The sequence below is a fragment of the Mugil cephalus genome, chromosome 3 (assembly GCF_022458985.1).
Source record: "Mugil cephalus isolate CIBA_MC_2020 chromosome 3, CIBA_Mcephalus_1.1, whole genome shotgun sequence".
Classification (NCBI taxonomy): Eukaryota; Metazoa; Chordata; class Actinopteri; order Mugiliformes; family Mugilidae; genus Mugil; species Mugil cephalus.
In genome coordinates, this window is record NC_061772.1 from 11,400,221 (window position 1) to 11,418,226 (window position 18,006).

The following is an 18,006-nucleotide window of genomic DNA, read 5'->3' on the forward strand; positions in this document are numbered from 1 at the left end:
TGTGCTTGTGTGTGTGTGCGAATAAGCCCGTATCAGTATAGGTTGTAATAAAGACAGGTTGGGAAATGAAGCAGCGAATGCATAACAGGCTTATTTCCCCTCTTTGTCTGCGTGTTGCCCCGACCTAATCCCCGAGAGGATTATCCCGCACAAATCCCTGCGGAATTGGGGAGAAAGGGGGGGGTGAGAGAGAGAAAGAGAGAACGAGAGAGAGGGAAAATAACACAAGATCTCTCTCCTCTGGAACCCATCACCATCACCATCTTCATTGTTGCCTTCCATTTAGAAAAAAAAAAGGGAGTCTACGAAAAAGCCACTGAGCTCTTCTTCCTCTTTTTAAGAAAAAATTAAAGCTTTTTAAGCATGAGATAATCGGGTAATCATGATTAAGTGTCTCCCTTGTTATAAATTTCTGTCATCAGATGAGAAAAGCTTTAAGTAATTTATCCGGGCTAATATGCACACACATCGCAGGGTTTATGGCGCAAAATGCACTCGTGTGGCATTAAGCGTAAAGCACACATGATTCACATTACACACACACACACACACACACACACACACATTGTGGAATTATGCATACGAGCATGACAGTAACACTTGATAATATGTGGTGGTGTGTTGCACGTAAGAGACTGTGAAATGGGGTGGGAAATCCTCAGATGGTTGTCATTGCTTAATTAATTTGGTTTCAGGAGATATACTATTTGTTACCATAGTCCCTCATAATTCATGTTATCTGTGAAAAAAATGAACAGGACACAGCTTAAACCAACTGTGTTATAGTGGTTATTAATGTAAACTATAGACCTTTAAGAGTTTTTGTCAGATACAAAAGAAGACTGTTCAATAAACATCTGATAACTTTAAGTACTGGATGTGATACACAATGATTTACATACTTTTAAAACTTTATACAGTAAGAATTCTATTTTCATAATAGTGTGTTTTATTTTTACATTCATTTTTAATGTATTTTTGTTATTCGGTACATTCTTTTCACTGGGTGCAAGTGTTGCTTGTACAAATATTGAGCAGACAGAGGTGGGTGAAGGACGTGCCACAGAGGTCTTCACCATTTAACCCCTAAAACATGGGGGACGCCCTGTGTTTCACTTCCATTTGAATGCATTTTTAAAAATGTGCCATTGGTCCTCAAATTTAATATATAGACTGTATATGTGACTGGAGCCCTGCAATAAACTGGTGACCTGTCCAGGGTGTATGCTGTCCTACGACAACTGTGAAAGGCTCCAGTCCCCCCGTGAACCTACAGAGCAGTTACAGAAAATGAATTAATGAATATCTGATTACTAATTTCTGTTTGATAGGACGCAGAACCACATGTGTAAATTAAACGTGAAAGGAAGACGTGGCACAGAGAAGATTTTACTTCCAGTGTTACAATGTTTATAGATTACCTTTACATGACCTTTACCTTTATTTATTACAGATAACTCTATTGTGTAGTTAGACTACATTGCACAAAAAACTCCTCTGACAAAAGACTAATTTGAATCTCTGAAGTCCAGTCAGATCCCAAATGAATATATCCTATATACATAAAAAAATATCTTGGCCCAGTTTTCATAAACAGATTTTAAGTAAATTAGATGAAGGTAAAAAGAACAGAGGAGCACAGAAGTGAGGCAGTCGCTGTGAGTAAATGTGCTTCCAGGCTGCAGTTCTCTCTTCAGTCAAAAGGGAGCACTTTTCATCCACTTAAAGGAGCTCGGTGAAGCACTGTCCTCTCACTCCCGGCCTCTGTTAGTCTCCATCTCAAATTGTTTGTTCTCTCACCCCGTCTCTGTCTCTTTCCCCTTTCTCTCCGAGTCCTTTATGCCGTCTCCTTTTAGTTCCTCTTTCTGTTACCCTCTTTGCTTTCTCTCTCTTTGGCTCTCTGTCTGTTTTATCTTTTTGAGTCTCTTGCAGACTCATCTGATTCCCCGCACACAAAAGGAAAGGTTCTCATGTTTCATAGTAACATGGACACCATCCTTGACCTGTGTACGGGTCTTTACATCTGTGAGTTCTTTCACAGACTGAGCTGCAGCAAATACTGTATAAACAGTGTATTCAGTTGTACAGTTCGTTCAGTTGTGACACAAATTATGTGACATCAGTTACCATCAGCATAATATTATTTTTTACTGGTTTTAAATTATGTTACTGTAACATTTTTATTTTTAAATAGAAACATTCTAATTTAAATGCAGCTGCTGATAAATGTTTAAGCACTGGCTACGTATCTGTCCCAGAGAAAGTTCCCTCTCACCGTTCGGAGTGTGAGGAGGAGTCCAGCTGACGTTGAGTGCATGCGGGGACAAAGGGGTGACCAGCGGTGCAGAGACGTTCTCAGGGGTGCTCTCCTCAGTTTGAGCCTGGCTCGGGGGGCTTAATGTACAACCGCCTCCTGTGCAGGCCTGGCACGTGCAGACACGATGCAAAAAAGAGAGTGAAAATGAAATAATAATGATCAGATTAAAAACATATTAATAAAGGAGTAAGGCGCTCACAGCCACGGTGATGGTGTAAGCCGTTCCTGGGGTGAGGTTGCGGAGTGTGTGGTCTTCAAAAAGTTCTGAGGTGTTGTGGGCTAACACGGGCTCGGCACCGTCACGTGACAGGAAGATGGAATAGAACTCCAAGACGCCATTTATCTGAGAGGGACGGGACCACCTAGAAAAGAAGAGGAAAAATAAGGAGAGTAAATTACCACAAGAATATGTCTTCCCACTTTAGAAACAACACGTGTTACACTATATTTATCCAAGAAAACAAATAAAGAAAATGTTTCCTGTTTAATTAAGGTCTGACAGAATTTAAGATTCTCTACCTCAAAACTGTAAAACCTGCAAAAGAGACAATCCACTGCTTCAGATGACATATTTACTCATTGTGATGCACAGGGCCAGTGTATTTAAGTGCAAATGTAAATGAGTTGTAGTTTATATCACGTTAGAATAGTACGATAAATGTCCTTCTGTGCCTGCAAGAGAGTTTCAAGTATGCGACATATTAAGATCATCTACTGCTGGAAAGTCATCAGCTGCACACACCCACGTCTTTACTATAGGAAACTTTGGAAAATATTATATTATTTTATTTCTAAGAATGAAGTGTAAATGTGTAAATTTGTGCGCTTCTTTGTTGCTCCTCTTGTCCAATCAGGAAATCTCACTGCTGCTTTCATCACTCCATCAGCAAACAGATGAAAATGAGTTTTATTTTTCAGGTAGAGGTTTCTCCTTTTTTATATTTAGAGCAGGAAGGTCATCCCCTCTGGAGAGAGGGAAGGGCCAACATTCATGAATATGCTGGTGTAATAAATTGTCAAAAGAGAGGAATGCCAATACAAAATGTAAAGAAGAAAATTAAAGAAACTGTTTTTGTCTAATTGAACCCACGTTAATGCTACATTTTACTGTACTGTTGTTCTTATGTTTCCCAGCGTCCTTATAAACGCGATGTTGTTCCTACCCATTCATGATGTTGTTGAGATGTTAATGGTCTGACATGAGTCTGACAAAGCTTCTGAGGTAAATAAGTCGCGAACAATGGAACACCAAATTATTAGTTTTTAAATATTAATTGTCCCGCAATTCCAACAAATTCCCGAGAGTTGTCCAACCCTCCTGGCATGGTAGCAGAGAGAGGCCATTTTAAAAAGTGATGGATTCCTTTCTTGGTTACTCCCATTAGAAGCCAGTTTTTGAATGACTGATGAGTGTGTGTTAGCACACAATTAGCCACCCTGGCTAATCTATCACATCTATTATAAGATTTATATGCTGTCGATTGGCAGCGTGATGTATGTCCACTTTTGAAAAACTAAATCAAAGGGGAGTTGTAATAATCTGTAACATAATTCACCGCGGTAATGGTTTTAGAAAACCAGTGGCTTTAAAAGTGTGAAGCACGGTGTGCGTTCAATTTGGAAAATCTGCACAACAGTCAAAAAGTCTTCAGCAATGTCTTATGTCTGCACATTCGGGTCAAGTCGTTTCAGTTTATCCTTCTGACTGTGTCCTGAACACATCACGTCTCATCAGGTTTTCAACATTTGTGTGACTGTGTAAGTCTAACAGTTACAGAGAATTGTATTCCCGTGTTCCTGCATCTACCTGTTTGCGTATGAATGTGTTTTATTGTGAGGGCAGGGAATAAATCTGCTGGTATTATTTTTATTTATATCCTGAAGCCTACCTCAACCTTTCTCACCATCTCTCAGCCTGAATCTCTCACATACTTTATGTAATTTCCTTTCAGATGTTTCATCCCTAGATTCTTTTCTTTAAATCTTTCAACACTTATTTCTCCTGCACATTTTCTCTCTGTCTCTCATCATTTTGTTTGTTATCTCTCTCTTTCCCTTGTCTCCACTTTTCCCACAGACAACACAGAGGTATTGACCAGGTATGATCTCTCAACCTCTGACTATTACCAATGTGCTAACAAGGCAATACACGACCCTCCCACACCTGGTGAATACGTTGCTCCGAGGCTTTTTAAAGACTCAAGATATGATGATATTTCCCTGCTCCACAGACAGGAGTTCTCTCATGGAGTTCTCTAATTTTAGTGCTGTTTAGAGACCACATATACATGTTTACACACTTTTAGTGTTTAAGAGTCTGCACAAGATCTTTTGTAGGGAAAAAACATTTGTCAGTACAACAGCTCTGGTCACTTTTGTAAAATATTTTCCTCTTTTGAAAAAACAATATTTTACCAGACAGTATGGTAAAGTATAGTTGTTCCAGAAAATAAATAAACAAATAAGATGCTTTTGCAAACTTTCTTTGTGTATAGAGTACATGACTGAATGTTGGGACAGAAACAAATGTACTGAGTCTATGTGTGTGTGCTCCATCCTGCTTTGTGCTCTGACACTATTCTCTGCTGATGACAGTTCTGTGACTATATGTACAGTGTTTATATTCCCACAATATTTGTGAGTGTGTACTTACTCTACAAAAATAGTCCGAGAGTCGAGCAGAGTAAGAGTCGGTGCTTGTAGTGGCCCAGGAGGCAGTTGAGAGGTCAACATTGTAACTTGTGAACTGTTGGTGCAGCCCACTACGGTGCACGCACTCAGTACCAAGATATGGGTGGTGTAGACACCAAGACCTGAGACACAAACAGAAAGATATGTAGAGAGATACACAAAAATACACATCAACACAATCAGCCCTTGAAATAAGCACCTCTTTCAAAGTTTAAAAGGTCTAAGCTGTTGTTCTTTGTCCTTAAGGTGCAGGTGGACAGCTGGATTCTGGCCTGACGAGCTGGACGTCCTGTGTTCAGTCATGTGTTTGTGAATGGGTTACATTTTATTCATACCTTCAAGTTTTAACCAGGGTGTTTTATCCACCTCAGAGTGATACTGGGTTTGAAGGGAGTAGGGTGCACCATTTATTGAAAACTGTCCTGAGTTTCTCCAACACTTCAAACACATAAAGGATTCTGTTCTTCTCTGTCCATTTTAAGAAATCTTTTTATGCGTCTGACAACAGCCCAGTTAGTTTGATGAGTTTTTGCTTCTCTTTACCTTCTGTCCTTGTGGGTACAGTCTGTGCCTGTTTCTGTGGGATTCTGATCATCCCTAGCTTGTGTTCCAGAGGGAGGAGGGAATCAACTAAAAGATGCTGGTCTCTGTGTAGGGGGGGGGGGCACGGTCCAAAATGACCAAAGCACTGACGTCCTACTGGGTGAACTTGTTGCTGTCCACTGCATTGACACATTGTGTGAAAGATTCCACCTTGTTTGTGTTTTAACTGAACTGACCAAGCTCTTAGGATGAGTGATGAAGTGTCTTCAAGAGACCCTACAAGTCCAGTTGGCCTTGTTTCCAGTTCTTTTTTTGGACATACCATAACTTGGACAACCGAGAACCTTCACAGACACTATTAATTCTTAACCTCTTAAATCCTCTGACTTCTCCACCTCTCCCTCCTTCAACCACTCTGTTGTTCCTCTGCGAGTGTCCGTCTCTGTCTCAAAACTACTCTCCATCTGTCACAATGTTGCAGTCTCACTCTCTGTAACAATCTATTCTTGCCCATACTGTATAATTACTATGTCCATAATCCTTCCAATCACTGTGAACATCAGACACTCTGCATTATTAACCCAGCGTGGATGATATGTGCTCTCAAGCCTTCATTAACTTACAAAGACACAGACGTTCACCGCTGGCCAGTGTGATGTTTAGCTCATCGTGGTATGAGCGTGCGGGTAACATCAAACTAAGTCATAATCTATTCTGCTCATATGAAATGTCATGTAGGATGACTGTCCTGAGCGTGTGCGTTGCATGTGAGTTTGTGTACATGGTGTCTGTGTGCGTAAGTGTTTGTGTATCTATTCGCATCCTGGTGCAGCGCTCAACTCTCAGCGGTGTGACATGTATTTCATACCTTCTTTAGGTCTCTTTAGTGAGAGCTTTCAAAGCGAGCTGTGTGTATGCATGTGCGCTAATGTTTAGTTTTCTTTGTTTCTCCGTCGCTTCATTTTCATGTGTGTGTGTTTAGCCTCCTTTTTCAAAGTGCTATTCCCCTGGTAAGGACTGAGACACTCTTTCCCCTTTCAAATGCTAATCCCCCACTCCATTTTGCTTTTCTTCACTCTTCCCGTTCTCTTTACACCGAGGCCCCATCGCTCCACAGTCACAGCTACTCTGTAGCACACACACACACACACACACACACACACACACACACACACACACACACACACACACACACACACACACACATTTTCTCCTCTTTACCAGTGATGTTGTGTTGTCTGCCTTTCCCTCTGTAGACCATGTGGTTGTTGTGATAGAGGAGGTACTCTGTAATGCCTCCATTGGGCCTATCATCGGAACAAAAACAAAATGAGGGCAATATTATGATGTTATATAACATAACATGGAGTATTTTGACATTAAATTACAGTCAATACGTTGTGTTCAATCAATTTATGCAAGTTGAAAAAAGATCTTGTAAACAGAACCGGACACTGTTCTTGCTGAACATTATGTTTATATGATTCAGGTGTTCAATTGCATTTACACTTAAAAAAACATCAGCAACTAACAAGCAGTTTGAATGAGAGAGATGAGAGAAAAGATGGGAGAGCTGAGACAGTGTGTTACCTTGCTGGAGGTTCCCAGGTAAGACTGAGAGCAGTGGGAGAGGCAACCGCCACTGGAGAAGAGACAGCATCTGGAGCTGAATTTGTAGGAGAATAAAGATGTATTTTTACACTTTTCAGCAAATACAGTGTTTGGCATAAGAAAATGGAAGGAACTGAGGAAGTCTAGTCGTTTTCTATGACACGTACTAGAAACAAGAAGTAATAATAGTAAAGGAAATAGGCAACAGATTTTATCAACATTAACATGTCACAGTTTCAAAGCAGAATTAAAGGTGAGATTTAAATTTATAGGACTGTAGCATCAAATGTGACAAATTAATAATTGATTCAATTTCATGTGGCATAAAGACAGACACAACTTTCAGCGTCAATGATATTGTGTTAAAGAGGAAAATTTTACCTGTACTGAAACATTTAGATAAATATAGTTTTTTTTTCCTCCAGTCTCCATAACAGGCTTCCCAGTCTTAACTCTGTGCCCGGTGAGAATCAATACAGTAATCTGTTTTTTCCTTTTACTTTGGATTGATTTTCGCTGTCTCTGTACTGACCCCTGCCGTCACATTATCTCCCCAACAAGGCCAGTTAGTCCAACACAGATTAATGTAGTGACTAAAGTATGAAGAATAATCTTTTTCTCGTCACCTTCTCCTTTCCTTCTACTCTTCCCTTCATGACTTCCTGAGACGAGAGTCTCATTTCTCTTTTTACATCCATTCTACGCTCCTGCTTTTGTTTGTTCAGTTCTGGACTGTCCGTCTTTCTTGTCTGGCTGCTCCTCTTCTCTCTTCTTAAGAGCCAAACATCTCATTACTGAGACAGCATGAGAGAGTCTAAGCGTGTTCAGAAGTGTCCACATTTAGAAACAGTCATAAATTAACCTTTCATGTAGGCTCAGAGACAGACAGACGTTGTTTCTCGTGTGTGTGTGTGCGTGTGTGTGTGTGTGTGTCTGTTACCTTCCTCTGGGGTTGTGAGACTCGATCTCAAATCATCGTCATCACCACTGTCATTGTGAAGGCTTTCAGTGCAGCCAACAGGAGTACAGGCACTTACAGTGACGATGTAGCGAGTGGACGGAGTGAGACCTGACAGGACACCTGGAGCATGAACACGACAAGAGATGTTAGTTAAACAGAGAACAAGTTAAACAGAGAACACCCACCGAGGGGATTTTGTAAAATAAATAACAACTTTGAAAGATGACCACTTGTTAACACACCACTTTGCTAAGTCAGCTATATGTCACGAAGCAAATTAACGATATGTAATGAGAAATGTGAACCTGTTGACATCTCTGTTGTCCAAACCATGTCTCACCCAACAACATGAAGAAACCTTTATGTGTGACATATACATTAAAGCAAAACATTAAGAGAAGAAGACTCATCAGAAAGTCAGAGCACATGAGCCACAGCAGCCACCACACTTGTGTTCAGTGTGTTCCTGAAGTCTGTATGAATATGCTTCATCAGTGCCATCTGAATTCTCCACTTGTTTCTATGTGTTGCTGTTGCTAAGCAAATCTACTGTGTTTGGCAAACAACGAGAGTCTGTTCTAATTGTAAAGCCTCAGTCGTCTCTCGCTGATGTTTTTTTGTCCTAGCTGTCTTGGCCCTCTCCACTGCTTTCTGTATTTCCTAAATCACTCTTTTACACCCCCCCACCACCAACCCCAACTCTCCCCACCTTTAGTGTCCAATCACTCTGTACTTGCTCTCTCTTCCTTTTGCAGTCTCTCACTGTTACCATGTCTTTTAATTCAATTAGGGGCCAGGGCCCCACTCCGCTGCCATTACACCCTCATTTGCTTTCTGTGTTTTTTAGCCATTGGTGTAATTCTGTAGTCAGGTGTTGAGGCCATCATAAATTAAGAAGAAGCCTTATCACCCTGGACTTAATGTCTGGCTAAGAGAGGGAGGGAGGGAATGAGGAGGAGCCACAGAGACACGGAGGGAGACGGAGACAAGGAGCTCATCTTCATATTTGCCTGGAGACATGGTAGACTGGAAGAAACGGGGGACGAATAGCAGCAGCGGAAGCAGACATCATCATCATCATAAAAGAGGAAGAGAGGAAAGAATGAAAAGTGAGCGAAAGAAAGAGAGAGAGAGAAAGGGAGCGATGCCAGGGTATGACATCACTGGGATAGTCCTGAGTGTCTTGTTCCAAATGGAGACAGTCTCCGAAAGCTGGGGACTAGCCAAGGAGACATTAACAGGGTTGCCTGGGACAGTGTGTGTGTATGTGTGTTTGTACTTAAGACGGGATGGAAACTAGTGAAAAACGTAATGAGAATGTGTTTTCAGTAAGAACCAAAATGTCCTCACGTGTTTCACAAGAATGCAGCAGGAAAATGAAAGTTAAATCACAGGAACCGATCACAAGAACTACAAAGTATTGCCAGTGGAAAAGAAAAGTTAAATCACACAACATAAAGTGCCTCAAGTCAGAAAGTGGCTCTATTATTAATACAGACGTTAAGTTGTTTCGTCCCTCCTCAAGGAGAATGCGAAGTTTAAATAAGCTGTATCAATGAGTTGCGGTTGTTTTTTTTACCTGTGAAATTTCCGTTAGCCGGGTATGTGGTTCTGATGGGCGGTACTTCTGGGTGGTCTCTGTCGTAGGCCTTCAGCTCGTATCTGTCAATGAGCCCTCTGAAGTCACCAGAGGGTGGCACCCAGCTCACCTTGGCTCTGAAGCCGTTCAGACTCTGCGCCGTCCTAGGGGGTGGTATAGACCGAGGAACTAGAGGTGGGAAAGAACGAGGCAGAATGAGAGTCGAGAAAAGAAAAGAAAAATATATAGGTTGCAAACTAATGTCACAACTAGATGTGATAATTTAGTGCAATACATAATGTACCAAATAAAAGAATCAAAGACTGAAAAAAAACTAAAAGAGGTTATAAAACAGAAACAAGCGTTGGTACAAATATAAAAAATTAAAGCCGAACAGGAAAATATACATGAAAAAAAGGCAAAACAACAGGTCAGGAGCACATGAGATTAAAGGAAAAGCATTCCCCATCTCTCTGTGTTTTAATAGGCCCAGTAAATCATACCCCACCATTAGCATAAATAGTATTTATGAGAGCAGTAACTTTTTCAGCACTGATTTAATACAGGCAGCCATTCATTCTGGGCCATATTTCAAAGCAATCAGCCTCCCTCCTTCTCTGTAGCACTCCCCTTATTTCTCTCTCTGACACCATCAGCAGCAGGATGGCCCATCGCCTTTCCCCCTCTTCCTCCTTCTCCGTCTCTGTCGATCCCACCGCCTCGCAGCCACTTTTGTTTTCTGTCTACGCTGATCTTTTTCATCTTCCTTTACATCTGTCCCCAACCCACAATAAAATAGGACTTAGTCCTCGGGTAAGCAGACCGTCCGTGCAAACTCTTAAAACACAAGGGGAACAGGGACGAATGATAGATTGAAATTTAAAGAGCACGTCATTCTGGAGCAAATAACATTTATAAACAGTGTACAATTAAATGCCATCTACGGCTGATCTCATTCAGTGGAGAATTTAGCTGTGATGTTCTTCTGCTTTACATTGAGTCGTAAAACAGCACAGAACTGAGGAGTTGCTTCATGCTCTATTTCCTGTGACCATTTTGTTTTTATTCAGCCAGTCATTAATTTCCTTGCTTCCTTTCTCACCTTACCTCTCAATTTCAACCACTGTTGAACTGCCTTCTAGTTTTAATGTTTTCTCTTCTTCCCTTCATTACACACTCACATTGAATATTTTTCCATTTCCAATATCTTCCCTTCTTGTGTCCATTCCTTTCTTTCCTACAATTTTTGACTCCTTGCACTTGAACCCCCCCCCCTTCAGTTTTTAATGTTTTAGCACTTCCTCCCTCCCTCTCATCCATAGCTCTCTCCAGCCATAGCGTGGTGTACTGAGACCTACCACAGTATCGTTCACTACTAACGAGCAGCTTTATATTACACAAGGGAGCGCACAGGCCATTCTGGGTTAACAGCCTTTTACTGTGATGCCCTTTATGGAGGCCTTATCAATCTCTCATAGCGTCAGGCACATGTAATATCACTGGCTTTGGATAAGTCTCACATACTGTACAAGATAGAGTTGCTTTAACATGCAAAATGACTTTAGATTAAAGAGAAACTTTATAGAACAAAGTTACACAAAGGGAATGGACTGTGTACTACGTGATGAAAAATATTTGAGTGAATCAGGACACATTAGACATTTTCTTTGTAAGTTTTAAAAAAGACAGACACACACAGTTATCACTGCTACCATCATCATATCTACTTGCACATTTATTTGATAAAACACAGTAGACACACACAGACTACTAACAGAGATGTGAGAGAGGTCTTACCTTTGCCTCGGCTGCGCCCCCTCTGCCACGGTCCTGCCGCCCAGCCTCCTGCAGCCAGGGCCACAGACCTGTACAAGTACTCTACAAAGAAAAGTGTGTGCATGTTTTGCACATACAGAGACATAAGAGAAGAGGGTTGGGGGTACACATTAGACAAGGGAGATGCAGATGAAACGCATTAGTTGAGAACGTATTTCAGTGTGCACAAAGGATGTATCATGCTTACTCAGCAACAATGTGATGTTATTTCCAAATACAGAAATATGTATGAAAAGTTTGGACCCAACTTCTCACTGAGTTGAATGAGAAGATAAGTCCAAACTTTTCACTGGCAGTACATGGACATATAATGTTGCAGAATAAAGTGTAAAGTACATCCAGTATGTGTTTATTAACCCAGTATGTACATATGCACCTGTGCATGGATGTACTTTATGCAAGTTAACATATAACAGTATGTTGCATGTACTGAGAACTTGTGCATGCACATACTGCAGTAGAGCACCAAACTTAAATCAGAGAAAAGAGTTGAAAAGCAACCAATTACTAAGTGTAAGAGTGAATTAACATGGAAAATAAACAGCTGGAGGATAAAAATAATACAGTCATAAAAACAAGTCTTTTACTATATAACAACCCAGTAACACAAGAAATATTAACCTGGTATATTCTGAGCTTTACTGGGAGTAATAAGTCAACTAATGAGAAGCACTCAACTTGATACTGTGGATTCCTATATCTGATTTTCCCGGCTGTAAATACTAAATAAAAATACTAATGACATTGTTGTCACGTAGGCTTGTTTACTAAATGTCTTTTTGACTGTCATTTTTTCTGTATCATTTTTGGCTAATGTCTGAGGAAGGTTCATTACTGAAATGTTCCTAAAATGATTAATGTTTATAGTGTGAAGGGTGATGTACAGTAATATTTAGTTACCAGTGAAAGGCTGCAGACTAGAATCTGTGGTTTGTGTTGTTTTCCCACTATACACCAACACCGAATCGTTTCCTCTGCAGTTGTAGCGACTTTCACTGGTAGGGCAGCCATCTAAGTAGACTCTTACAGAACGGCGTGAGGCAACAGAGAGATTAACAGTTTGACTGAGAGGAGGGCTCCTTTCATCACTTTGTATTGTGAGACCCCTTATGCAACCTCCTAGGCCTGTGAGAGGGAGGAGAGGAGGAAGACAGTAGAAAAGAAAAGAAAATGGAAGGCATCAGAGGTCAAACAAAGAGAGAAAAGTTCATCCTATTCATGTGAAAACTATAAAATTCTTGTTGCAGTTCACATTTTTCATTGTTTAAACAGCCATGACTGCCCTCCACTTCAATACTGAACCTCACACACCAAATTCAATTTGTGACAGATAAGTAAGCTATCAATATACTTAAAAATAAGTTAAATTTACTATTCTTACTATATTGGTATGTTTAAGTCCATTGTCAGCAAACACTAATGATTTTAGTTAGTTCATTTAAAGCTTCTCTTGACAGACAACTGAAGCAAACACCTGTACTCTCACATATTTAACAGGGGACATTAAATAGGGGACATCATCAAACACCATTTCTGTGCATACACACTGTACATCTCACCGTGTTTGTGACTTCGGCTGTCCAGTGCAGGATGTATGAGCTCTGCTGGCACGCCCCCCAAGTATAACGGTGAGTCAACTCTCAGCCTCACCGCTCCTCCTACTCCCCTTGTTTCCTCGGCCCAGTCATTGACTTCAGCAGAGACGAGTGAGCCTCGTTTTGCCAATGACAATTGTTTCCAGTCTCCATCGCAGTAGCTAAGCCCCACCCACATGCTGAGTTCAATCACCTGACCTTCAGAGGAAAGAATGAAGGACAGGAGCCCGCCTTCAAGCTCCACCTAAAACACATGACGATAAATAAAATCTAACAAGCTGACATCTTACTTACTCATATTTTCAGTTTAGGATTACAAATTTTAAACGTGTTTCTGTGCGTACCAGCATAAAGTCTTCGGTTTGTGTGTTGTACGTAAAGAGCAAAAGTGCATTGAGCTGGTCTGTTCTGAATTCCATAGAAATGTCAAAGTCCTGTCCACCACTGAATACACCCGAGCCCAACTCCAAGTAACCTGAAATGAAGAAGAAACACTAATGCATGACATTTTGTAACAGGAGAACATGATAAACAAGTGTTAAAATGTGGCGTCATACGTTCAAGTGACGGGCTAATAACAGATTGGATGAGCAGGCCTGTTTATAGCAGCAGTAGAGGAAATGTACACTAATGACCCTGATCTTTCACACAGAGGCCAATTAACATATCATCATATTTATTCACATGAAACAGTCTCATTACCACCAACATCAGCAGCAAGCGTCTTATTAAGATTTACAGGGATGCCCGTGTATTAGGGCCACTGAAAATAATTGAAAATTGGTTCACAGCTTGACGACCAACATGGCTTTTGCTCCTGCTGCAGTTCTACTACACTGTATGTTGCAAGGTTTATGTATCACTTCATTATAAATTGTGCAATAATTGTAATCATGCAATCTGCACTAATGTTCATCAATTGAGAAACAGTCAATAAGAATCTACCGTGACCCAAGAAATGGGCTCCATCCACTGTCTGAAGGGGACATCCCTCCCAGCTTTCATACACCGCCGACGTCTTTGTGGCCTTTGCCCAGTCCAGAGGTTGCCATTCCTCTGAGGGGGTGTCAGTCATCTTAAAGCTCACATCTCTGAGGCAACCAGAGAAGCCCTGTCGCACCAGCTGGGCCTCTCCTGGTGGGACAGAGAAGAATAAAAACATTGAATTCTGCTTGCCAGTGGCAATCGTTTGGAGCCCAGGAGACCTAACTGCACTGCACTACAGGTTGAATGAAATGCATATCTGAAACACTTTGAAAGTTTCAAAAGACAAAAATACACACGCCAAAGCAAGAAAAACATTAAACAGCATTGACCAATTGAGAAAATAACATAGCAGTTGTAATAAGACGCTGTTGTGTGCCACAACATTTCACTTACATCTCTAGATCACCTTAAAGACCAACACTTTTCTCTTCCAATTGTACAGGAAATAAAGTCTGCTCACTTGAGGTGTTTTTCGGACCATTTGGGATATGCATTTCATTTTATGAAGGCAGGAAATTAGTTTAGTGCTGAAGCCAGACCTCAACCAAGAGACAAAGGGTGAAACTCCATCCATCCTAACCCTTAATATACTGTTGGGCCTGTTCAGACAGTGCATTAGGTTCTAATCTGGGCTGTCTAAGCATAAGTGGTCGGCGTAAAAGACAGGTGTGAACACATCCAGCATGCGGAGATCATATTTGAGAGATCCGATCTCTGAGCACATTAGGAGGTGGTCCGGGTCGCATGTGTCCTCGTTGCTTTGGAAGTGTGAACACAATGTGTCTTGAGTCACATTAAAGACCACGTATACTCAACAGGAGTTTTGCCTCATTCGTTAAGGAAAAAAAACTTTATTAATAATAATTGCTTAAAAATAAAAAGAAGTGATGATGGTTCATTAGTAATGAAAGTCATTTAAAATATTCTGTCCTTGTACGTTGTACTTTCTGTTAACTAAGTAAAAAAATAGATTTTAAGTAAATGAAAGCATTAATATGAGTACACAAGTGTGATTTTTATTGATACGTCAATAAGTCCTTTATTTATTCATTTTACCAGAAATTACGGTGCATATGGAAACTTTGTGCATCAAATTCATGACGCGCATGCATAGGATGGCGTTGTTCTCATTTCTAGATCAGTGGTAGAGATCCATTAGAGACACATGTTTAATGCCAAGTATGAACAAACGCACCAACAGCTGGTTACTTGTGATCAGAGTGCCTAGATCAGATGTTAATGCACGGTCTGAACAGGCTCTATAACCGTGGAGAACACAACATGCCTGTGGAAATGTATTGAAAGAGTTGTTGTTTTTAAACTTAGCTTACATATTATAGAAGGAGTAAATACATTGACAAAGATGACACGTTCCATCAACCTAATGCCAACCAAAAAACTGGTGGACTTACCTGAATCGTGTCTCAGCAGATTAAAGTCTTCAGGCAGCCCTCCAATAAACACCCCCGAGTTCTCACCAATAACAGTACTGCCACTGGAAGCTGACGCAAGTCCTGGTGGTGGCAGTGATGGTGGGGGTGTTAATCATTGCACAAGGAATGAAAAGTAGGAGCGGTAAGTGTAATTATTAAATTGGAAAAAATATGAATGGGACCCATTACAATAAAATGACAACAAACAACAAATGAGGGAGGAGGGTAAAGGTTGTAAAACTGACGGAAAGAAAAGGAGAAAGGAGTAACACTGAAGAAGGGTTTAACTCATGGAAACCTTTCCAGATTTACACAGGTACAAAACATGAATAACATATTTGAGAACAACTGAAGATCTTAAGTGTCTACGTGCATGTGTGAAGCAGTATTTTTCTCATCATACACTGAGTGGCTGGGATTAACCTTGCTAATACCTCTACGCGGAGCTGGGGGATTTACATACATAGAAACACACACACACACACACACATATTATTGCTCGCCTATGCCCATGTGTACATCTTTGCTTGAGTAGATGAGTGTAATATACTAACATTCACACTCACACACCCACACACGGAGCAGACACACACGGTGGTCAGTATGAATATGAGAAGAGTTACCTCGGTATTGATCGTTTACAACGATTGTTCCCACGGCCCCTCGCCGCGTTGCTGTGATGCTGTGCCACTGTCCATCGTTGTAGCGGCGCCCTCCATCACCCTGTAAACTCACAGCCACTGCTGAGCCCTGCAACACATACAACCACAACACACGCAAGAAGTTAAACACCGATCAGCCATAACATTATGACTTAATACTAAACTAATATTGTGCAGGTCTCCCCTGAGCCTCCAAAACAGTTGTGACTCATTAGAGAATGGATATGGGCCTTCTGACGGTGTCCTGTGGTGTCTGGTGGTATGATGTTGTTAGTGGGGGTCTTTAGGTCCTATGGGTTGAGGGGAGGGGCCTCTGTGGATCATCCCACAGATACTTAATCAGTTCCGGCTCTAGTGAATTTGGAGGCCAGGTCAACACCTTGTTCTATTTTTTGTTTTGTTTTTTATGTTGAATTGTTCCTAAACCTCTTTTGTGTGTGTGTCTGCGTCCTGCTGGGAGTGTCATTGCTACGGGGTAGAGGGGCCTGGTCTGGTCTAGGTGTCTAAGTAACATCCACACGAATGTCAGGTCCAAAAGTTTTATTGTCGTGTTATTTACTTCTCCCGTTGTGGCTGATCGGTGTATATTAATGGTGTGAAGACAGCCGCTGACTCTCACTTCTTCCCTGACTCCTGCCCACGGGCGTACGTGTCGTACAGTAATCAGTAAAGTAAATCCATGACCTCTGGCTCAAAAGAGACAGTTTTCAAATCACAGTGCAATCAGGCATGCTTACTTACAATGATCACTAGTGCAAGGTTAGACATTAAGAATCGGCGACACACATAACACACGCGGCAGCCTGGAAAGGACACGAACATGCACATATAATCATCAAAGTGTTGTTACAGGGCTTTTTGCGACCTATTAAGTATGACATCATTGTTGTGATCAGCTTTTAGCAAGTAGGCAAAGAGTAGTGTAGTAAAACAAGAGTAACGGGCACACGCGCGCACACACATACACAGACACACGTGCGGTGATGAAGATTTAATGATGAGATCAATAAATGTATGAATGCCAGAGTATTTCAGCATCTGACATCTTTACTACCTTTGCTAGACGGCTCTACTTAACAAGACAAGAGAGGAGGAGTCTATTTATCTCGTTTTTTTCCCCTCTCTATCTTACACATACACGTAAACACGCCCATCTCAATCACCTGCCTGGAGATACAGCTTTAAGCAGTGGAAGTACTTGATGCTAAACTCTCCCAGGGACCACTGCTGACGCACCCTCGAGCAAGGCGTTGATAACTATTCAAGTGGTTTTGGCAAAGACTAATGACGGTTTTATTTTATTTTGTTGGGCAACATAAAGTATTAGGAAAAAAAATCATGTGTGAGTGAATAGCTGGATGAAAAAAACCTCACTTTAGAAAAGACCCACTGATGCGATGGTGTCATTGTTTGAGTGGTACAGCACTCCACTGGGTTATGGGTCCACTGTTGAATGCCCCAACGCCCAATATCTTTAATATACAGTATGTGATACTGGAGGATGGTGGGCAGACACACACCAAATAAGTAGCACTTACCCAAAGTGCTGCCCCTGTGGCTTTCTCAGCTAAACAACTTAGTAGCCTCCTACTTAATTTGAGCATTATTAGTGTGTGTTTGTGTGTTTGTACACTGACACGTAATAACAAGACAAAATAAACTAAAACGTGTGGTGTATGTGCGTGCACACAAAGACTATCTCTGCAAAACACTAAGATCAGGGTGTCCTGGGACAAAGTGGTTTGTCACTTTCATATCAGATAACATCTAGGTCTCTCGTCTCACTCACCG

At 41.1% G+C, this 18,006-nt stretch overlaps 1 protein-coding gene across 1 annotated transcript in view; it reads right to left on the reverse strand.

Moving 5' to 3' along the window:
• Positions 1-18,006, reverse strand: part of ush2a (Usher syndrome 2A (autosomal recessive, mild)) — a 176,135-nt gene that overhangs the window by 87,938 nt on the left and 70,191 nt on the right. The window contains exons 31-44 of the mRNA XM_047580544.1: positions 16,177-16,303; positions 15,533-15,634; positions 14,079-14,267; positions 13,478-13,608; positions 13,098-13,377; positions 12,439-12,663; positions 11,500-11,580; positions 9,703-9,891; positions 8,103-8,243; positions 7,142-7,217; positions 6,773-6,858; positions 4,971-5,130; positions 2,517-2,679; positions 2,276-2,423 (exon numbers count right to left, since the gene is read on the reverse strand). Of these exons, the coding sequence (XP_047436500.1) occupies positions 2,276-2,423; positions 2,517-2,679; positions 4,971-5,130; positions 6,773-6,858; positions 7,142-7,217; positions 8,103-8,243; positions 9,703-9,891; positions 11,500-11,580; positions 12,439-12,663; positions 13,098-13,377; positions 13,478-13,608; positions 14,079-14,267; positions 15,533-15,634; positions 16,177-16,303 (2,098 nt within the window). The remainder of the gene's footprint in view (positions 1-2,275; positions 2,424-2,516; positions 2,680-4,970; positions 5,131-6,772; positions 6,859-7,141; positions 7,218-8,102; positions 8,244-9,702; positions 9,892-11,499; positions 11,581-12,438; positions 12,664-13,097; positions 13,378-13,477; positions 13,609-14,078; positions 14,268-15,532; positions 15,635-16,176; positions 16,304-18,006) is intronic.